General features: G+C 44.7%; 1 protein-coding gene across 5 annotated transcripts in view; it reads right to left on the reverse strand.

The window, feature by feature from the left end:
* The window catches only part of nin (ninein (GSK3B interacting protein)), a 189,961-nt gene that overhangs the window by 68,088 nt on the left and 98,208 nt on the right, over positions 1-23,665 (reverse strand). For all 5 annotated transcript variants that reach the window (XM_038778397.1, XM_038778396.1, XM_038778394.1 and 2 more), the window contains exons 5-6: positions 22,638-22,677; positions 15,206-15,396 (exon numbers count right to left, since the gene is read on the reverse strand). In XM_038778397.1, coding sequence (XP_038634325.1) covers positions 15,206-15,396; positions 22,638-22,677 — 231 coding nt within the window. The remainder of the gene's footprint in view (positions 1-15,205; positions 15,397-22,637; positions 22,678-23,665) is intronic.

Here is a 23,665-nt window from a genome sequence, read left to right on the forward strand (position 1 = left end):
CATTGTCTCATTATGAGAAACAACCCTAATTGGCCCATCCCACTCTCTTGCCGAATCTCCTGCCCAACGTGTCCTTCGGGGACTTGTCTTGCCAATTTCCTTTCTGGACAGTTCACCTCTTCCACTGCTTACCCTGTGGACTTGGATGTGGTCTCACAATCCCACTATGCATCTCCACACAGAATGTCCATTCATTGGCGAACAGGCCTCTGGTCATCCGTTAATTTATTTTGGATGATTGCATCGACTTGGCTTTAACGGAAACCTGGCTGATACTCCTGGTGTAAAAAGTCCCCTGATATCAGGCTTCAATTTACCTTAATTAGTACAAACCTATGTACCCAACGTTTACTCTCAGATTAGTTTAAATTAAACTTTCTGGCTTATATTTTCCATATCACTTACTATCTTTTGCACTTCTGTCACCTCTAGAACATAGAACATTACAGCACAGTACAGGCCCTTCGGCCCTCGATGTTGCGCCGACCTGTGAAACCACTCTAAAGCCCATCTACACTATTCCCTTATCATCCATATGTTTATCCAATGACCATTTAAATGCCCTTAATGTTGACGAGTCCACTACTGTTGCAGGCAGGGCATTCCATGCCCTCACTACTCTCTGAGTAAAGAACCTACCTCTGACATCTGTCCTATATCTATCTCCCCTCAATTTAAAGCTATGTCCCCTCATGCCAGACATCACCATCAGAGGAAAAAGGCTCTCACTGTCCACCCTATCTAATCCTCTGATCATCTTGTATGCCTCAATTAAGTCACCTCTTAACCTTCTTCTCTCTGACAAAAACAGACTTATGTCCCTCTGAAACTTGTAACACCCTTCCGCACTGTCCACAACTCCACCGACTTTAGTGTCATCTGCAAATTTACTCACCCATCCTTCTACACCCTCCTCCAGGTCATTTATAAAAATGACAAACAGCAGTGGCCCCAAAACAGATCCTTGTGGTACACCACTAGTAACTGAACTCCAGGCTGAACATTTTCCATCAACCACCACCCTTTGTCTTCTTCCAGCTAGCCAATTTCTGATCCAAACTGCTAAATTACCCTGAATCCCATGCCTCCGTATTTTCTTTTTTTTGTTTTTTTTGAAATAATTTTTATTGAAAAATTTTGAATTTATACAACAATAACGCACCATAGTAAAATACCAAAAATAACAATAATATTAACAATCATAAACATTCGCCCCACCTCCATGAACAACACAGCATTTTAACAACAACGCAAATTAACACAATATAAAGTTACAGAATAGACACTACAATAAAGGAACGCACCCCCCCCCCCCCCCCGGGTTGCTGCTGCTATTGACCAAGTTACCTATCTTTGAGCCAGGAAGTCCAGAAATGGCTGCCATCGTTTATAGAACCCTTATATTGATCCTCTCAGGGCAAATTTGACCCTTTCCAATTTTATAAATCCCGCCATGTCACTGATCCAGGTCTCCACACTTGGGGGCCTTGCATCCTTCCACTGTAGCAGAATCCTTCGTCGGGCTACTAGGGACGCAAAGGCCAGGACACCGGCCTCTTTTGCCTCCTGCACTCCTGGCTCTACCGCAACTCCAAAAATCACGAGTCCCCACCCTGGTTTGACCCTGGATCCAACCACCCTCGACACCGTCCCCGCCACCCCCTTCCAGAATTCTTCCAGTGCTGGGCATGCTCAGAACATATGGGCGTGGTTCGCTGGACTCCCCGAACATCTGGTGCACCTGTCCTCACCCCCAAAGAACCTACTCATCCTAGTCCCGGACATGTGGGCCCGGTGCAGCACCTTAAATTGGATGAGACTAAGCCTCGCACATGAGGAAGAGTTGACTCTCTCCAAGGCATCCGCCCAAGTCCCGTCCTCTATCTGCTCCCCAAGTTCCTCCTCCCATTTAGCCTTCAGCTCCTCCACTGACGACTCCTCCACCTCCTGCCTCCGTATTTTCTGCAATAGCCTACCATGGGAAACCTTATCAAACGCTTAACTGAAATCCATATACACATCAACTGCTTTACCCTCGTCCACCTGTTTGGTCACCTTCTCAAAGAACTCAATAAGGTTTGTGAGGCACGACCTACCCTTCACAAAACCGTGTTGACTATCTCTAATCAAATTATTCCTTTCCAGATGATTATACATCCTATCTCTTATAAACCTTTCCAAGACCTTGCCCACAACAGAAGTAAGGCTCACTGGTCTATAGTTACCGGGGTTGTCTCTACTCCCCTTCTTGAACAAGGGGACAACATTTGCTATCTTTCAGTCTTCTGGCACTATTCCTGTAGACAATGATGACATAAAGATCAAAGCCAAAGGCTCAGCAATCTCCTCCCTAGCTTCCCAGAGAATCCTAGGATAAATCCCATCCGGCCCAGGGGACTTTTCTATTTTCACACTTTCCAGAATTGCTAACACCTCCTCCTTATGAACCTCAAGCCCTTCTAGTCTAGTAACCTGTATCTCAGTATTCTCCTCGACAACATTGTCTTTTTCCTGTGTGAATACTGACGAAAAATATTCATTTAGCACCTCTCCTATCTCCTTGGACTCCACGCACAACTTCCCACTACTGTCCTTGACTGGCCCTACTCTTACCCTAGTCATTCTTTTATTCCTGACATATCTATAGAAAGCTTTAGGGTTATCCTTGATCCTACCTGCCAAAGACTTCTCATGTCCCTTCCTGGCTCTTCTTAGCTCTCTCTTTAGGTCCTTCCTAGCTAACTTGTAACTCTCGAGCGCCCTAACTGAACCTTCACGTCTCATCTTTACATAAGCCTCCTTCTTCCTCTTGACAAGTGTTTCAACTACTTTAGTAAACCACGGTTCCCTTGCTCGACCACTTCGTCCCTGCCTGACAGGTACATACTTATTAAGGACACACAGTAGCTGTTCCTTGAACAAGCTCCACATTTCAATTGTGCCCACCCCCTGCAGTTTCCCTCCCCATCCGATGCATCCTAAGTCTTGCCTCATCAGATCATAATTGCCTTTCCCCCAGATATAACTCTTGCCCTGCGGTATATACCTATCCCTTTCCATCACTAAAGTAAACGTAATCAAATTGTGGTCACTATCACCAAAGTGCTCACCTACCTCCAAATCTAACACTTGTCCTGGTTCATTTCCCAGTACCAAATCCAATATGGCCTCGCCTCTCTTTGGCCTATCTACATACTGTGTCAGGAAAACCTCCTGCACACATTGGACAAAAACGGACCCACCTAAAGTACTCTAACTATAGCGTTTCCAGTCAATATTTGGAAAGTTAAAGTCCCCCCATAACTTTCGCTCCTATCCAGAATCATTTTTGCATCCTTTCCTCTACATCTCTGGAACTTTTTGGAGGCCTATAGAAAACCCCTAACAGGGTGACCTCTCATTCAACCTTTCTTGAAGGTGAAAAGTCCAGGTACATCCAATCTTTCCACTGTCCCCGGGAGCTAGGATTCAGTCTTGTAGATGGTCTCCCAGCTATCTCAATCGGCTTGAATGTTTCCCTTGAGTCATGATAAGCATTTTTTAAAGAAGTATTTTTATTAAGATTTTGCAGAATTTTTCATAATAAAACAGTAGTAACCATAATAAGAAAACAAACTAGAGTGAACATTGACATAGTGCAAAAAGAGAATATACAATAACAATTAAATAGACATTACCCCACGCGACCCAGTCTTCCCACACCATCCCAATAAGGCACTCTCCTTCCCCCCCCCCCCCCCCCCCAAGGATTGCTGCTGCTGACATTTTAATTTTTACCGAGAAAGTTGACGAACGGCTGCCACCTCTGAGAGAACCCTAGCGTAGACCCTCTTAAGGCAAATTTTATTTTCTCGAGGCTGAGAAACCCAGCCATGTCGGTAACCCAAGTCTCTACACTCGGGGGCTTTGAGTCCCTCCACATTAATAAAATCCGTCTCCGGGCTACGAGGGAGGCAAAGGCCAATACGTCGGCCTCTTTCGCCCCCTGAACACCCGGGTCTTCTGACACTCCAAAGATCGCTAACTCTGGACTCGGCACCACCCCTGTGTTAAGCACCTTGGACATTACCCTCGCGAACCCTTGCCAGAACACTCAAGCTCTAGGCATGCCCAAAACATGTGGACATGGTTTGCAGGGCTGCCCTTGCACCTCATACACCTGTCTTCTACCCCAAAAACTTGCTCATTCTCGCTGCCGTCATGTGGGCCCGGTGAACCACGTTAAATTGAATTAGACTGAGCCTGGCACATGATGAGGAGGAATTAACCCTGCCCAGGACCTCTGCCCACAGACCCGCTTCCAACTCCTCACCTAGCTCCTCCTCCCACTTGCCCTTGAGCTTCTCCACCGGGGTTTCCTCCGCCTCCTGTAGTTCCTGGTAGATATCCGACACCCTCCCCTTCCCCACCCACGTGCCAGAGACCATCCTGTCCTGTATCCTCAGTGGCGGCAGCGTCGGAAAGGCCACTACCTGTTTTTTCAGGAAGGCTCGTACTTGCAGATATTTAAAGGCGTTTCCTGGAGGCAGATTAAATTTGTCCTCTAGCGCCTTCAAACTGGCAAAGCTTCCGTCTATGAACAGATCTCCCATCCTTCTGATGCCTGCCCTCCGCCAGCTCTGGAACCCACCATCCATCCTACGCGGGACAAACCTGTGATTGTTGCATATCTGGGTCCAGACCGACGCCCCCTCCACCTCCTCCACTGTTCCCAGATCCGCAGTGTCGCCACCACCACCGGACTTGTGGAGTAACGGGTCGGCGAGAACGGCAAAGGAGCCGTTCTGAAATAAAAATGAAATGAAAATCGCTTATTGTCACGAGTAGGCTTCAAATTAAGTTACTGTGAAAAGCCCCTAGTCGCCACATTCCAGCGCCTGTTCGGGGAGGCTGTTACAGGAATCGAACCATGCTGCTGGCCTGCTTTCAAAGCCAGTGATTTAGCCCAGTGTGCTTAACAGCTCCATTATCAAAGCCCCCAGACTAGTACCTTTACATGACGCCGCCTCCAGCTGCCCCCCTCCCCAAATCGGCCTAATGATAGCTACATTGGCCACCCAATAGTAGTTGCAAAGGTTCGGCAGCACCATCGCTCCCCCCCCCCCCCCCCCCCCCCCCGTGCTCCAACAGCGATCTCCTTACTCATGGGGTCTTATTCGCCCACACAAAACCCGTAATGATCCTACTCACCCGCTTGAAAAAGGCCTTAGGGATGAAGATGGGGAAGCACTGAAAGACAAACAAAAATCTGGGGAGGACTGTCATTTTCACAGTCTGCACCCTCCCTGCCAGTAACAGCAGGAGCATGTCCCCCCTTTTAAAGTCCCCTTCCATTTGCTCCACCAACCGGGTCAGGTTGAGCCTGTGCAGGGCATCCCATTTCCTGGCCACCTGTATACCCAGGTAACGAAAACTTTTCTCTACCATCCTGAGCGGCAGCTCTTTCAGTCTCTCCTCCTGCCCCTTGGTCTGGATCACAAACAACTCGCTTTTTCCCATTGTCAGTTTGTACCCTGAAAAACTACCAAAATCCCTCAGGATCCGCAGAACCTCACCCATCCCCTCCACAGGGTCCGAAATGTACAGGAGCAAATCATCCGCGTATAACCCCCACCCCGAGCCAGTTCCCGCCCGTTCCTCGAGGCTCTCAGCGCCATAGCTAGTGGTTCTATAGCTAGGGCAAATAGTAATGGGGAGAGGGGACACCCCTGCCTCGTTCCCCGGTGAAGTTCGAAGTACCCCGACCTCAGGTGGTTTGTACATATACTTGCTACAGGCACCTGGCACAGCAATTTCACCCAGCCAATAAAGCTCTCACCAAACTCAAACCTCCCCAGCGTTTCCCACAGGTACTCCCACTCCACCCAGTCAAAGGATTTCTCTGCGTCCATCGCTGTTACCACCTCTGCCTCCACTCCCTCTGAGGGCATCATAATAATATTCAAAAGTCTCCGGACATTGGTATCGAGTTGTTTGCCTTTAACAAACCCAGTCTGGTCTTCCTCTATCACCTCTGGGACGCAATCCTCAATTCTTGTGGCTAGAATCTTAGCTAGCAATTTGACATCCACGTTTAAAAGAGAAATCAGCCTGTATGACCCGCAATGTTCCGGGTCCTTCCCTCATTTAAGAATGAGTGAGATCAAAGCCTGTGACATTGTTGGGGGGAGGATTCCTTTCTCTCTGGCCTCATTGAATGTCCTCATCAGGAGTGGGCTCAATATTTCCGAACATTTCTTTTACAATTTTACCTGGTAACCGTCCGCCCCCGGGGCTTTACCCGATTGCATGCCCTCTACACACTTGAAAATCTCCTCCAATTCAATCGGGGCCCCCAGCCCCTCCACCAGGTCCTCTTCCACCATTGGAAACCTCAACTGGTCAAAAAATTGCCTCATCCCTTCCGGTCCCGTTGGGGGCTCTGACTCGTATAGTTTACTATAGAATTCCTTAAAGACTCCGTTCACCACCCCCCCCGGATCCAAGACCGCGTTATCCTCCTTATTCTTTACTCCCCGATTTCCCTGGCTGCCTCTCTCTTTCGCAGTTGGTGTGCCAGCATTCTACTCACTTTCTCCCCATACTCATAGACTGCCCCCCTGCCTTCCTCTGCTGTGCTACCGCTTTCCATGTGGTCAGCAGTTCAAACTCAGCCTGCAGACTCCGCCGCTCCCTCAGTAGCCCCGCCTTGGGAGCCTCCGCAAATCCCCTGTCCACTCAGAGTATCTCCTCCAACAGTCTCTCCCTCTCCACTCTTTCTCCCTATGGGATCGGATGGAGATGAGTTCCCCTCTGACAACTGCCTTCAGAGCCTCCCAGACCGAGGCCTCTGCTACCTCACCCGTACTGTGTGTTTCCAGGACACACACACACACACACACACAACACCACCCCCCCCCCCCCCCCCCCCCCCCCCCCAAAAATCTGCTCCATAAAGCCCTTCAGTTCCTTAGCCACTGCAGGCCACTTTCCTGTCCTGGACTTCGACTGGTCCAGCTCGGGGTTGATGACTGTGTTAAAGTCTCCCCCATGATCAGGTTGTGTGACTCTAAGTCCGGGATTTTGCCAAGCACGCATCTCATAAATTCCACATCATCCCAATTCGGAGCATAGATGTTCACAAACACCACCCGGACCCCCTCCCACTTTCCACTCACCATTGTATACTTGCCCCCCTTATCTACCACAATTCTCCCAGCCTCGAATGCCACACCCTTACGGATCAGAATTGCTATCCCCATGGTCTTCGAATCCAGCCCTGAATGGAACACCTGGCCTACCCATCCCTTTCTCAATCTCGTGTGATCTGCGAGCTTTAAATGCGTCTCCGGAAGCATTGCTACATCTGCCTTTAACCCCTTTAGATGCGCGAACACGCACGCTCTTTTGACCGGCCCATTCAAACCCCTCACATTCCACATGATCAGCCTGGACGGGGGGGCTAAACCTCCCCCCCCCCCCCCCCCCCCCCCCCGATCCTCAATTGGTACCCCAAAATTGATACCTCCTCTGTCAGCAAAGCAGCATCCTCCCCCCCTCCCCCCAACCCAAAACCCCCCCCGCCAAGCACGAGTTGGGCACTTGCTCACCCCCCACTACGCTCCTGAGAGTCAGCTGACCCATGCTGACCTTGGCAGCTCCCGTCCCTGGTGCCGATCACTGTCGCCTCATTGTCCGGACCCTTTTCCCCACATGAATAAACCAAATAATTTTCCTCTGCAGCCCCAGTGAGTAAATAGTAATACAAAACAAAAAATAAACAAAAGACACTAACATTGCCCCGTGAGGAGACACTTGTTGAACCAGGGCTCCAACTTCCCGAAAATTCGCACTAAGTACAGGGCCCCCTCCCCCCTCCGTATCTCTACTTTGCCGAAAACACTGCACCCTCCAGCCACTTACCTGCTTGGAATCGATTGGGTCTCTTCCCAATCGATTATGTTTGAACCCCCCAATCATAGGGCAGTTCCTCAGTCACTGGGGCGGTTCTTGGGACCTATTGTTTTGGGCTTCTCTGGCGCCACAGGGTCTGGCCTTCCATAGAATGTATCGATTTGTGTTTAACTTGTGTCCATTGTATTGTTGCACGTTTTACTATGGGCGTAAAACGCGTTTATTGGAGTGTATTAACACGCCTCCGTATTCGACGTGTGCTTAACACTACTAGGCTCTGTTCTATGTAATTATTCAGCTCTGGGAGTCGCCAGTTGCCGTATAGACAACGTCACAAGTATTCCAAGGTCAAGTTCAAAGTAATAAAGACGATACACCGATTAGTAAAGTTCAAACGATCAATATTTATTATACAGTTATAATAAATACTCATGCACACACTACGAGACTAAGCTATAACTAAACTTAAGTGAACAGAATACTTATCTAACAGGAACAGGGAAGGTCAGAGAACGAGGCCTTCGTCCTGGTCTTGTACTGCAGCCTTCAGCAAGCGTTCTGGTACTGGGGGTCTAGTGGGCTTGGATCGCGTAGCGAGCGTTGAACTTACGGTTTCGGCGGCTGGTGCTCAACGGCTGGAGTCAGGATGCAAGATGTCTATCAGGGCCGGAGCACGGGTTTAACAGACCGGGCTCTGTGGGGAATTTGCCTTTATACCCCTCTCTAATGTCCTTGCCCCCTTCTAGGCGGGCTCTACCTTTCGGTACCGATTGGAGCGTTTCCAAACGGTTACCTTCGAAATCCTCCAATGCGAGGGCCTTCCTCGATGTTGGGGGGTGGTTTCGATATTCGTTACTCTGGTGCCATCCTGTCTGCACAACCAATTAAGTGTTACATTGAGATGGAAATGTTGCCATTGTTTGTGCCTGGATCTGGGCTGCCTCATCAGAATGCTAAGCGCTTTGCCATTAACACCTTTGGCTTGGAGATCTTGCACCCGGCCAGAAACTGGTTTGCTGCTTGCAAAATGCTAATTAGTTGAGAGCAGACTGTCTGTTCTCACTAAACAGGCTTTTCCTTCTGTCTTCCATTTTACTTTGGCTCAGTGTCCATTTTGCGTGGCCAGCATGGCTACATTATCTGGGACTCGCCCGGTATCGCCTCATTAGTATGTTAACTGGTTTCTTTTCACAGTGCTGTCTGGTTTCTGCAACAGTCAAAACTGGTTTCTGCAGTCGTCCCAATATACAATCGCCTTGCAAGCTGCTTGCTTTACAACATGTCCATTTTCCCTGCATTCCTTGCAATCTTCCATTTTATGTTGTGCAGTGGTCACCCCAGGTGGCTACACAGGGCCCCCTCCCCCCTCTGTATCTCTACTTTGCCGAAAACACTGCACCCTCCAGCCACCACCACAGCCCTTACTCGCACCTAACATTGCATACAATCTTATATTAGAAACGGTACCGTGTTACCCAGCCCCACTGCCGCATTCCACCAAAACTTAGCTGTCCTTTAATTAGAGTCCAGCTTTTCTTGTTTGACGAATGATCACGCCTCGTCCGGCGTCTGAAAATAGTGATGCCGTTCCTTGTACGTGACCCATAGCCTCGCTGGGTGTAGCATCTGAAATTTCACGCCCTTGCTGAAAAGGGTCGTCTTCACCCGGTTGAATCCAGCACGTCTCTTGGCCAGCTCCACACCCAGGTCCTGGTAGATGCGTATCACGCTGTTCTCCCACCTGCTGCTCCGTTCATTTTTTGCCCACCGCAAGACAAGTTCCTTGTCCGAGAAGCAATGAAATCTCACCACCATGGCCCTCGGCGGTTCATTAGTCTTGGGCTTCCTTGCGAAGGCTCTGTGCACTCTGTCCAGCTTCAGGGGTCGAGGGAATACCCCCATTCCTATCAGCGTCTCCAGCATCTTGGACACATATGCTCCCGCATCCGACCCCTTCACACCTTCGGGGAGGCCCACAATTCTCAAATTCTGTCTCCTGGACCTTTTTCTAGATCCTCGAGTCTCTCCTGCCACTTCTTGTGGAGGCCATTCTGCGCCTCCACCTTAAGGGCCAATACGACCAACTCGTCCTCATGGTCGGATAGCTTTTTCTCCATCTCCTTAATCGCTTTCCCTTGTGTCGCCCGAGTTGCGATGATTTGGTCTATTGATGCCTTCATCGGGGCCAGAATGTTCTTTTTAAGATCAGCAAAGCAGCCCCTAAGGAACTCCTGTTGTTCCTGTGCCCACTGCGCCCATGCACCCTGGTCTATACCAGCCGCCATGCCGTGCTCCGGCACCCGCTCCGCACGCTTCTGTCTGCTGGGACTTAAACGCTTCACCCGGCCACTCCTGGTCCAGCTATCCATACAACAGAGAGGGAATCCTTTTGGCAGTGTTCGCTTCACCAATCTGCCCCAAAAAGTCAGTGGAAACTCCTGAAAAAGGTTCGCGAGTCCGTTCCAGATGGGAGCTGCCGAATGCGTGCCCTACTCCTCCATGGCTGCCACCGGAAGTCTTGTCACAGCTTCTTCAATGGCCTTGGCTAGATCTTTTCACAGTTGTTCCCTCTGCTGCTATAATTCAGCTTTAATAAAGGCCCTCAAGTCAGCTTGAAGACTTTGAGCTGCCCCTTCCTCCGCCTGCATGCTGGAAGAGGCTTTTCTCTTTGCTGCAGCTTCAGCCAAATCTTTCACTGTTTCTGCCGGGTCTGGCAACCAAGAGACATACCATTCCTGGGGGAAAGTACTCCTCCAACATTCACCTACATCTTTTCATCAGAATTCCACCCCGTATTGATTAAAAAAAGAGCTCTTTTCTGTAACCTTGGGCAGGAGCTGCATTGTGTGTGACCACTTACTCCATGGTCCACACTGGAAGTAGAGTCATGATAAGCATTGAAGGTAGAATTTGAGGTATGTTCTAACCAGGGTAATATACAGTTCAACTTTCTCACTGGTACCCTATTGTCTATGTTAACTAGTTTCAACATTCTATTTGCTTTGTTAGTTTGTTGCACTGCATTCGTTAGACTTAGGACAGAATTCTCAGATCTGCCCACCGCTGGGATCATCCGGTCTTGCTGGAAGTCAATGGACTTTTGGCTATCAGCCAAATCTTACATTGCGAGTCCAATCACATCGGGACAGGAGAATCTCGGCCATAGTGTGGGTCAAGTCCAGTAAGACCACTAGATCTCTTTGAGCTCCCAATCTTAGTTATTTCAACATCAGTCACAAGAGTACTTAAACCGATCTGTCCAATGCTGTAATGTGGGAAAGGTGGTAGCCGATAAGTGCACAGCAAGTTCCCACAAAACAGCACAAACAATTTATTTTGGTGCTGCTCGTCAAGTGTTAAATACTGGCCAGGACAAAGGGAAGAACTTCCCTTATCTTCAGGAAAGTGCCATGAAACCTTTCATGTCCACCTCAGAGGGCAGATGGCGCCTCCGGTTAATGTCTCATCATCATCCATATGAAAGTTAGGGTTTTTAAGAGCGAATTTAGTGAAAGAATAATTAACTTTTGCAATTAGATTTTTCGGGGGCCTTTTTAAACAGTATTTAGGAATAAGTTGGAGTTTCTTCAAAGGATGCAGCAATGGAACGCAGTAGGAACAAACCATTTTCAATGCTCTGCCCAAGAGATTGGACCACTCGTGAGGATTGGTTATGGAGGAGGGAGGAAGTGTTGAACTAATAGTTTGTGTTAGGTTTACGTGATAGTTTACAATTGTAAATTTCACTTTTTATTGTTCTAACCATTAATTATTTTGTTCAATTCATTGTAATTCTCAAGTTGTTTCCTCAGAAACAATTGTCTTCTCGTGGTTTTGTAGGATCGGAAGATTTTACCAGTTGCATTTAGTTTTTGAATCAGAGTTGTTAATGTGAATTAGAAATAGTAGGAGTGCTATCACCAATTTCTGCAGCATCCCACTAAATAGTTCCCACTACTCCAACAATCCTCAAACAAGAAATATTTTTGAAAGATTTACCCCAAATGCACATTTAAATTTTTTAGCTTAACTAGTAGCCTTCAGTATGTATGATAGTTTGCCAAATGTATTCTTAGAAATTTAGGAACACCAAGTTGTTAAGCTTTATACAGTACACTTTACATGTCATTTCCTCAGAGATTGTTCAGGCAATGTATACCCTTCCTGAGGTTATGAAGGCTGCCATAAGACTACGGGCTGAATTTTTGCTCCCGATTCAGGGGCTTGGAATCGCGCCCGCCATTCCTGTAAACATTCTGGAGGCAGTCAAAGGGGCTGCTGGGTGCGGTGACCGGCTGATTAAAAGGCCCACCTTCGTGCTCTCTGTTGTAAACAATGTGGTAACACCAAATCAGCCCTAAGGCCTTCACCCTTCACACATTGCCCATGCCTCATCCATGCCAACTCATGCCCCTCAGCCACTTCATACTTTTCGTGCCAACCTATGTTCCTCTACCTATCCCCATGGCTCCTCATGCCTTCCATGCCAACAAATGTGCCTCTACCCACATCCATGGCATTTCCTTTCCTTCATGCCAACCCATGAACCTCTACTTACCCCCAAACCCCATTATAGCCCCGATGCAAACTTAGTGCCAATTCATGTCACCCCATATCCTTCCACCCACCCCTCTTTGCCCTTACACCCTCCATGCCAATTCACCCTGAATCCACCATGGGCAGTCCTCAGGAGCCCGGCTGAGAGAAATAAAATAAAATTCTACGTATATGTTACAGACCTCACTACACTCATTGCTAAAAGTCCATTCAATACATTTAAATCCCTTCAAATATTTAACCTCTTATTAAAAATGTCTATGATGTGGAGATGCCGGCGTTGGACTGGGGTGAGCACAGTAAGAAGTCTTACAACACCAGGTTAAAGTCCAACAGGTTTGTTTCAAGCACTAGCTTTCGGAGCACTGCTCCTTCCTCAGGTGAATCCACACTATGGCCGAGATTCACCTGAGGAAGGAGCAGTGCTCCGAAAGCTAGTGTTTGAAACAAACCTGTTGGACTTTAACCTGGTGTTGTAAGACTTCTTACTGTAAAAATGTCTATACACAGCCAGACATCTAAGACAGTTTATCTTTCTTTAACCACTTGTCATTTCCTCAAAGTGATTGTTCAGGCAAGATATACCCTTCCCGAAGCTATGAAGGCTGCCATAAGGCTACGGGCTGAATTTTTGCTTCCAATTCAGAGGCTTGGAGTCACGCCCGTCATCCTTGTAAACATTTTGGATGCAGTCAATAGGGCTGCTGGGTGCGGTGATCGGCAGATTAAAAAGGTCCATCTTGGTGCTCTCTGTTGTAAACAACACGGTAACACCAAAAACAGCCCTAAAGCCTTCAACTTACAGACCTCCCACTGTGATAATGATAGGCTGTGGCAGCAGTCATATAGAAGTAATCCTCTAATGATAGAATTTGGGTTAAAGTCAAGAAACAGAATGAAATTGCAAGGAACATTTTATTCCATCTACATGAATTTTCAAAATTTAAAGGCCACATTACTTTATTTTACATACAGTCTCAGTAAGCTACTCAATCAGAGGAAGCAATCTCAACCAGCCCTAAGGGAGTCAATTCCAATTTTATCTTCAGCTGACATCTAAAGCCATTGGCTGCTGACAGGATCTTCTGGTCTCGCCGGGGGAGTGGGCCAGGAGACATGTTTGACGCCCAGCCAGAATCCAGTTTTGGGAATCATGCCTGATCAACTGGCCAGCGGGAATCCCGGTTGGGGCTAACCATCCTGGTATATAGTATATTCAATTTAAATTATCATTTACAAATGTATGGGCGACGTACCTATACAATAAAAAGACGTAAATGTTTTGAATTTTGAGACATTGATGGCATTCATCATCCCCAGATAGTTTATAATCAAAATTGTTGATTTGTTTTTTGATCTGTGGTATGGAAGGTAAATTTCAAAGGCTCATTTCACCTTCAAATATACTTAAATAAAGCAAGCTGACCCTGTGATACATTTCTCCATGACCCATCCCAAAAGGGTATTTCTGTGCACAGGGTACTGTGCATTCTGTGATGTAGGACTTTTAAAATTTCTTTTCAACTTCAAAAATTTTCAATGACACACTCTTGGACATGCAGTTTTAAACAAACAAGTTTGTTATCCTACCTAAAAAAGCAAAACGTGCCATTGGTTTTATTTAAACAAACTTCCACTTCCAAAGCTATTCTTTAACCTTACAGCTTTTGTATCACTGCAGTCGACAAAGCTCCCTGCAAACACTTAGAGATGTACTGAAAAAATTCTCGTCTAAACACACAGCGGGTGGAAATATTGCAGACAGGCATTGCTACAGCACACAGAAAAAGACCTCAGGCACATCACAGAAATATTCTAGCATAATTGGTTACTAAAGCTACAATGTGTCCTAGTTTCCAGCGCATTTCACAAAGAAGTTATTTTGTATTGTTACTGTCATTGTGCAATTTATTAGACTCAATATAAGTCCACATTTGATCTGAGCCCATGGAAATTCAATGAATCATTACAATGAATTAGAACTCCTAAGTCAAGCATATCCCTCATCAGCATGCAGCATATCTTGACAAATTAGCTCCACAATTACCAAGATCCAACTGAATCCAGGTGCATCTGTACTTCAAATGTAAAAATATGACTGAAAGATATACAAACTTCACAAACACACCCAAATGATAGAAATATACCAGCTTTGATAACTGTGTGATTTTAATTATAATAATTAGACATTTCAAGCTGCTCAGTATGTCATTAAAATATAATTTGTTCTTCAAAACAATATTTAAAATAATTGAACAGTTTCCTGTGCTCCAGTGAGGTGCCCATGTATATCCTATATGATTTTGCAAACGTATCCAAGAGAACTAAAGTTACAAGTTTTATATTACCTTTTTAAACTTATGCCCGTGCATCTACAGTAAATTATAAATTAAACTCAGTTGAGCAACTATTTACATTTGAAATGAAGAAATGTATCATATCAACATTCAGTGTTGCCTCTCACAGCTTTACATATTATCATAGATGATATCAGGAATGTGTCAAGCAGTGGATACACCTTGGGAGAAAATAAAATATATGATTTTGTTTTAAAAATCTAGTACTTCTTGTGTACATCTCTGACCAGAGAAATTAGAAATGATCTATAAATAAATAGTGGATTTTCTACTGGTTGAGGAACAAGTTGTTGGGGTATGGAACTTAAATTGCTTCCTTTTCCATTTAAAAAGGACTTTATATCCGAGAAAAAACAATTTATAATTAGTTTCAATCCTTTCAACTCCGGTAACCTCACCTCTGCATCTACATTCTGAAGCCCACACTGATCACAAATGGAAATCAGCTCTTTGCTGCTCAGGTAACTGTCTTTGGTGACTCCAAGCTCTTCGGAAACTGCTTGAAGACGTTTGTGAAGATCCTTGGGGTCAGCGCCAAACACACTCTGGCAAGTGTTCAAATCATCTGGGTTCCAAAATCTCAACTGACCTGAGAAAAATATATAATGTTTCTAATGGCTTATTATAGAATGGAAAGATTGATCAATGAGGAATTAATAAGCAACCACAAGAAATACTTTTGGAACAAAGACATTGCAAGGCGGTGGCGCAGTGGTATTGTGACTGGACTTGTAATGCAGAGACCCAGGCTATTGCTCTTGGGGACCAGGTTCAAATCCTACCATGGCAGAATTCCATTTTAAAAATTCTGAATGATGACCATGAAACTACTGTGGAGTGTCATAAAAATCCATCTGGTTCACTAATGTTCTTTAGGGAAGGAAATCTGCCATCCTTACCCGGTCTGGCCTACATGTGACTCCAGATCAACAGAAATGTGGCTGACACTTAACTGTCCCTCTGAAATGGCCGAGCAAGCCATTCAGCTCTAGGGCTATTAGGGATGGGCAACACAGCAATGGCATTCATATATTAAAAAAATTAGTTTGGATTTACTCAAGGATTTCCTCCTCCCGCGTACCCCTACCCCCTCCTTTTGATCTTCCTGTCCTGCCGCAGTCAACAGGGTTTCCCGTTGTTCGCACCCTCCACCGGCGGAGAACCCATGGCGGGTGCTCACTGTTGGCAGAACCAGACAATCCTGCCGGTGGCAAATCCCACCCTGATAACTATCACACTTCTATACAGTTTACATGTTTAATTTTCCATTCGAGCATATATGATTACTTTTCACGTGACAAATTTACTGGTTTAGAGGTGTTATGGGGAGGGGCTTGAAATTGTATCGTTGGGATTTCCTCTGGAATCTCGCCCAACCCAACCCGGACACGATTTTACAGTGGGGCAGGTGAGGCCCCCAGCGGGAAACCTGCTCTTGCCCTACTGAAGGCCCTTAAGTGCCCACTTAAGGGCCTTTCCCTATCCAGCCACAATTTTCAGGTTGACAGGCTCTGGGTAACTCAGGGTGAAAAATTTGCCATTCTCAATGTGCCTCCATTGGAAGCCCCCTTCTGACTGGGGGATGTCCACCTTTCAAGCACCGGACACCTCCTCCGGACCTATCCTCCCCCCCCCCTCTATGGGAATTGTAAATCTAAGTTTGGCTTTTGTTTTTTTTTTGTCCGTTTTCTCCAGCCTGGCTGAGGTTTATGTCAAGTTATTGCTTTCTCACCCAATTGCTCTACTTAAGCAATATGCAGGTATTGACAGCTTACAGGTTTATGTTTGCTGCATCAAGCGTACATACATGTGGAATCTGAATCTGCATGAATTCAGTGAAGCAATTAGTTGAGGCATGAGCAATTGATGAAGTGAATCTTAGTTGGGCAGGAACAAGATGGGTGAAATTTAAAACCCAATTTGGATTTCCAATTTCAGTGTTCAGATCTTCACATTCATGATCAGAGTTTCCTATTCTTAATGTTCCTCTAGTGAGATATCCTGGCATCATTATTCATGTGAATACTATCATTATGCTTTATTAATAAATGAAGCAGTTCTCCGGTCATACAGAGAAAAAGGTTACAGCCATGAATTCATATCTATGGCAAATTACCTGATCCCAGCAGGGCAGGCAGAGGCATAAAAACTGAACTCCGTACCCCTGGGCAAAATAGGTGAGAAATTCAGCCAGAGGTCTGATTTTCATTCACCTACACGTAATTCCTGTTGCGAGGTATGGGTATGATAGTTGGGTGAGGGCAGGCTTGAACGTTGCTGTGACAACCTACTGGTCTTATAACCAAAATGGCTCCTGTGAAGAAGAGTGGAAAATAGCCTTCCCACTCCTTTAGCAGCCACCACCATCATAATGTGGAGAAGCAATATCACACACTGAATAACTGCAAGGAAGCGAAAATAACCAACTTCACTAGTGCCTTCTTCCATATTCTCACTCTCGCAGTTCCTCTCCCCTGGCTTTATATTTCTGCTCAGTAAATCTAGCAGAAGTCAGGAAGTCATCATTTACACTTGTAGAAAATTCATTACCTTTCAAAACAAAACTTCCCATTTCCCACATCTGCTATCTTTGCTTTTCAGATTCAAATTGTTGACCGATGCTGAATGAAGCACAGTTCAGTGCTCTGGATTCATTTCCACCAGAAATAGGCTTATCGCTGGTCAAACCCAATTAAGCTCACCCTACCAATCAAAACAAAGAGACTTTCCAATTAAGTTCCTCGCAAGACAGTTGAATATCATTGCAGAGGATTTTAAACTTGGGTCCCTGAATCCTAAGCCATCTGTTCAAAGAGGCTGAAGGTCATCAGATTTCTGTATCGTTGATTTATTAGCAGGCTATTCCTACTGCTGTTCTTTGAAATGATTGTGCTATTTCCTCGGGTATCTGATACAGTTTTTCAGAAGTTAGGACGGCTAGTCCTTGGGAATGTGTCAGCTGCCCCCTCACACAGAGAAATGTTTGTATGCAGTGTATGCAATGCACCAACCATCATATAATCCAAATATGTTAACATTAAAATTGATCATACCTTAAAATAAAAGACATGCCAGCACTCATCTTCCCAAATACCTGCAAGGGTTCTGGGAGGCAATGAGCCTGATGTTTACAGGGAAGAAGTGAAAGAGCATCAAAAGCACAGATACAAGCAGTTCCTGTCGATATGAACAGCAGGACCCCATTAATATTTTCTGTTTCCATTCCCCGCACAGTACTCAACCAGTTTGATCATAGAATTATAAAATGAGTGCATCCCAGAGGGAGGTCAATCAGCTAGTCATATCTGTGGAGTTTCTCCACAGATTTAAGGTAATTAGCAAAAGAAGCAAGGAGACACGAGAAAACCTATTTTCACATAGTGGATGGTTGGAACCTGGAATGTACTGCCCGAGAGTATGGTTCATTCAATCGTGGCATTTAAAAGGGAGTTGGATTATTACCTGAAAGGTAGGAATATGCATGGCCCCGAGGAGAAGGATATGGAGTGGCATGGCCCCAGGGAGAAGGCTAGGGAGTGGCAAGATGTAAATTGTTCCTCCTTAGAGCCAGTGCAGAAACAAAAAGGTCTTTGTGCAACCATTTGGCGATTCTCATGTCACCACTGCTTCCTTTGTCAATTATCTTATATCTATGCCCTCTGCTTCTTGATCCTTTTATCAATGGGAACAGTTCCTCCCATTTACTCTGTCCAGACCCCTCATTATTTTGAACACCTCTATCAAATCTCCTCTCGACCTTCTCTGCAGTCCCAACTTCTCCAATCTACCGACATAACTGAAGTTCCTCTTACTTCGAACCATTCTCATGAATCTTTTCTGTATTCTAGCTAATGCCGTTGCTTACTTCCTGAAGTGTGGTAACTAGAGCTGGAATCAATACTTCAGCTGAGGCTGAACCAGTGGCTGAGACATGCTTAACTTAACTTCTTTTACTACTCTATGCTCCTATTGATAAAGCCCAGGTTGCCATATGCTTTATTACCCGCTTTCCCAACCCTTCCTGCCAACTTCAAATAATTTATACACATATACATCCAGGTCCCTCTGTTCCTGCACCCCTTTTCCAACCACACCCTTTATTTTATATTGTCTCTCTGTGTTCTTCCTACCAAAATGAATCACTTCACACTTCTCATTAAATTTCATTTGCCATTCCACCACCTGTTTGAAGTTCTATACTATGCCCCTCACAGTTTAAAACATTTCCAAATTTTGTATCATCACCAAAGTGTGAAATTGTGCCCTGCACACCAAGGTCGAGATCATTCATATATATCAGGAACGGTAGGGGTCTCATCTCGGATTGCTGTGGAACTCCATTATAAACCTTACTCCAGTCTCAAATAAATCTTTGACCGCTGCTCTCTGTTTCCTGTCATGCAGCGAATTTTAGATCCGAGTTGCTACTATCTCTTTTATTCCATGAGCTCTAAATTTACTTGCAAGTCTGCTGTGTGGCACTTTATCAAAATACGTTTTGGAAGTCCATGCACACCACATCAACAGTATTACCCTCATCAAACTTTTCTCTTACCTCACCAAAATAGCTCAAGCAAGTTAGTTAAACATGATTGGCCCTGAACAATTCCGTGCTGGTTTTCCTTAATTAACCCACATTTGCCCAAGTGATATTAATCTTTTCCTGAATTATCATTTCTCGAAGCTTCCCTACCACTGAGGTTAAACTGACTGGCCTATCAGTTATTTAAAAAAAATATTTTTACACTCTTTTTAGGTTGATAGCCATCTGTTGGGAGGATTAGTGTCAAGAGACCCATTTGGGGAATCTTGGGAAACTTGGCAGACAGTTATTAAACTTAAATCAGGCTCACAACTATACTTTGAATTCCAGATTTAACTACGATAACAAAATGTTCCACTGTTCCAAGATGGGACACGTGCATGCCTTGCAATCTGCCAGTGTGAAAGTGGAGACAGGCACGTATGTGGCAGGTCAAGGAAACGTTTTTTGATTTTACCCCACCATCCATTATGGGAGGTTTTTGTAAAAATAAATCAAGGCCACTAATTCTGTATTAATATTATTCTCTTGCATTTTTCTGGGAGATATACCAAGAATTCACAATTCAATCTTGTATCGTAATATCATCAAATAATCCACTCTCACCAAGACATCCCAAGGTGTCCTTTAGGAAGCAACTACACAGAAACACATAATTGGCAGAGTGAATGAGAAAACTTGAGGAAATGAACATTAAATATGTGTCATTTGTGTTCCAAGATGTCCAGATTTGAGTAGCACATAGTAATCCTACCTTCAAACTTACCAAATAAACCGTTAAAATGAATTAAATGTATCATTTTAAAAAATAAATAAATTTAGAGTACCCAATTAATTTTTTCCAATTAAGGGGCAATTTAGCATGGCCAATCCACCTACTCTGCACATCTTTGGGTTGTGGGGGCGAAACCCACGCAAACACGGGGAGAATGTGCAAACTCCACACAGACAGTGACCCAGAGCCGGGATCGAACCTGGGACCTCGGCGCCGTGAGGCAACGGGGCTAACCCACTGCACCACCATGCTGCCCGAAATGTATCATTTTATTTGGGAAATTGCAAATGGATCAATAAAGTCAATGGTCATTTGTATGATCTTTTCCACCTGTTGTATGAAATAATTTGTGAAATGAAACATCCATTAATAAACTCTGACTACTTTGAATACTCAATGTGGTGCCTGTACATAATTGTGCCATATAGACCATTCAGGGTCACCAACTTCTATCCTCATTAGTACTGGGTTAGTTGATGTCAACCAAAGCAGAGGTAGGGTTGCTACAATTGGTCTCAGTGCACCATATTAAAGGAGACACATAATCACTATCTAGAGTTAGACATTAAGAATGGATATCTTGGAATGGTACCAAAGGATAGTTGATGCTGCGAAACCGTGTAACTGTGGCATTTTTAACAATTGTAACCTCTAACTTGAAGTCAACAAGATCTGGCGTACCTCTAAACTAACTTCCTTCAACTTCAGCCAGGGGGAGCTAGACTCCAGGCCACATAATTTGGGTCTAAGGAGTCCAACTAACCCTCATACCAAAGGAAGGAAGTCAGTCAAGACTGTTAGCTTCGTCCCGATAGTCTAACATCCAAATGTTCTTTAGATCGATTGTAATTTCCCAGATATTGTCAGGGCCCGGGTAAGAACTCTACAGAAATTATTCCCCCACCGAAGGGTATAGAAGTTGGGTTCGTGGATTGTTTTATACAGAAAGTTAAATGAGACGATTTAATTTTAAAGTAAACACATACATTTAATATTATGAAAAAGCATGCAATTTGATGGTTTTACAATGAGCATAAATTGTACAGCATAAATCCCAAAGAGAAAAGATAACTATTTCTTATTTCTATGAGAGAAAACAAACACCAACTCTTACTTAATACAACATTAAAGTCGTACTACCTTGATCTCAGAGAGTGAGAGACTCGTTAGGCTCACGTAGAGGTGACCACAATCTCACTCTCCCCTAACGAAGCTTGATAATTCACATTACGTGGAGATATTTATAATTAATGTTTTGGTGTTGTGTAATTAAAAGTTGGCATGGAAGATGGTCGTTCACTCAATAATAGACCACCCCTAATCATTATTCCATATTAGGTGAAAAGGCCCTCTTAATATGGTTGCCCATTCAATTTCTGAGAAATGGTTTTCTAAATTTATTCTTGAAAAACTAGGATTGGGTAATAAGTCATGTTGGTCAATCTGCTTGGTCAATGCATTGTGTTTAGTAACATAAGATTTGAGGCCTAGTGCTCCTTTATCAGATTGTAGTTTTACTTATCCTAACTAACATTGTACTTTGGTGGTAGTTGTCATTGTAAGGACTCTTAGGATAGTGGCTTCGAAATGCGTGTAATCTTTATCAGCAACGTCACATTGATGTGCAGGGAGTTGACCACTTATGTGCTTGGTCAATTTGGCTCTTAGAAAATGCAGCTTGCTGGAGGTTTTACTGAAAAGCTTAATATTGGGCAGCATGGTAGCACAGTGGTTAGCACAGTTGCTTCACAGCTCCAGGGTCCCAGGTTCGATTCCTGGCTAGGGTTGTCTGTGCGGAATCTGCACGTTCTCCCCGTGTCTGCGTGAGTTTCCTCCGGGTGCTCCGGTTTTACTCCCACAGTCCAAAATTGTGCAGGTTAGGTGGATTGGCCATGCTAAATTGCCCTTAGTGTTCAAAAAGGTTAGGTGAAGTTACTGGATTACGGGGATAGGGTGGTGATGTGGGTTTAGATAGGGTGATCGTTCCATGGGCCGGTGCAGATTCGATGGGCCAAATGGTCTCTTTCTGCACTGTAAATTCTATGATCTATGATCAGATTTATTTTATCTGTTCCAAATATTATACCACTTATACCTTTACATGATGGCATGTGTCAGGTGGGAATTCACCCACCCTCCTGCCCCAATAGTTAACCTGCTTTCTAGGCTGAGATCTTTAGATTCCTTGCTGGATTATTGATAATGGGGCACAGGTTGGTTTCCAGTAGGTCACCCAGGGGAACATTAGAACTGAGCCCAATTACATCCTCACACCATGCCACATGCTCAGTGATCAGGGGTAAGGTCCCTTGCCCAGGAGTGCTCAGGGCAAGAGCCCAGTTAATTTAACAATTACAGGTCGAGCTCAGGATCTTCTTGGTCTACATTTCAGCTACTTACAGCAAACTGATTGAACTAACAAGCAAGCTAATTTAAAAATCCAAATATATATCTTTTAAAAAACTAAACATTTCAGTATTCGCAAGATATTTTCTTTGAAACATATTCTTACCTTCAGCTTCATATTCTTCACCTTCTGAGGAAGCCTTCCACTAAAAGAAGAAATAGGACACGTCAAATAATATGAAATTTCATTTAAATTCAAACTTAATCATAAACACAATTTTTAAATGTGTGAACATCACAAAACCCAGTGACAAGTGAAAGATGTGGAGATGCCGGCGTTGGACTGGGGTGAGCACAGTAAGATGTCTTACAACACCAGGTTAAAGTCCAACAGGTTTGTTTTGAATCACTAGCCTTTGGAGCACTGCTCCTTCCTCATGTGAATTCACCTGAGGAAGGAGCAGTGCTCCAAACGCTAGTGATTCGAAACAAACCTGTTGGACTTTAACCTGGTGTTGAAAGAAGTGAAAGATAATAGGACAAAGCCTTCTTTTAGAAGAAGGACCAGAGAAACTAGAAATCTCTAGTCTTGTATATTTTTGAAAAATAAACTGAATTGATGCAGTGATTCTCACATCCTCCATACTTCCCTAAAGGCTTTAGAGCCAATGAAGTACTTTTTTATGGGACGAAATATGACAGTCAATTTATACACTTTGTTCACTTCCACATTCTCATAAACAGTAATGAGATAAATGATCTGTTAATCTGTTTTTGAGATATTGGTTGAGGAATAAATGTTGATCAAGATGCTGGCAGAATTCTCCGCTCTTCCATTAATATAGCCACCTGAGAAAACAACAAGGTCTTGGTTACCGTCTCAGTTAAGTAATGGAACCTCCGCTGGTGTAGCTTTCCCTCAATATAGCGTAGTGTCAGCCTAGGTTATGTGATCACTGGGGTGGTGCTCGAATCCATGAACCTTTGATTTAAAGGGGGCACTGCTACCATCGAGCCTTGGCTTAACACAAGTAAAAAGAAAAGCACGAGTTTCAAGTGTCCATTTTAAAAGTATTCACGGACATGGCAATTTGCAATGCTTTTCCTGAACTGTGTGGAATGGCACCCAGTACACCCTTCCATTAGCAATATCTTGCGCAGAGATTCAACTCCCAGCTGCACAACAGATACTTT

Source organism: Scyliorhinus canicula, chromosome 2, assembly GCF_902713615.1.
Source record: "Scyliorhinus canicula chromosome 2, sScyCan1.1, whole genome shotgun sequence".
Taxonomy (NCBI): domain Eukaryota; kingdom Metazoa; phylum Chordata; class Chondrichthyes; order Carcharhiniformes; family Scyliorhinidae; genus Scyliorhinus; species Scyliorhinus canicula.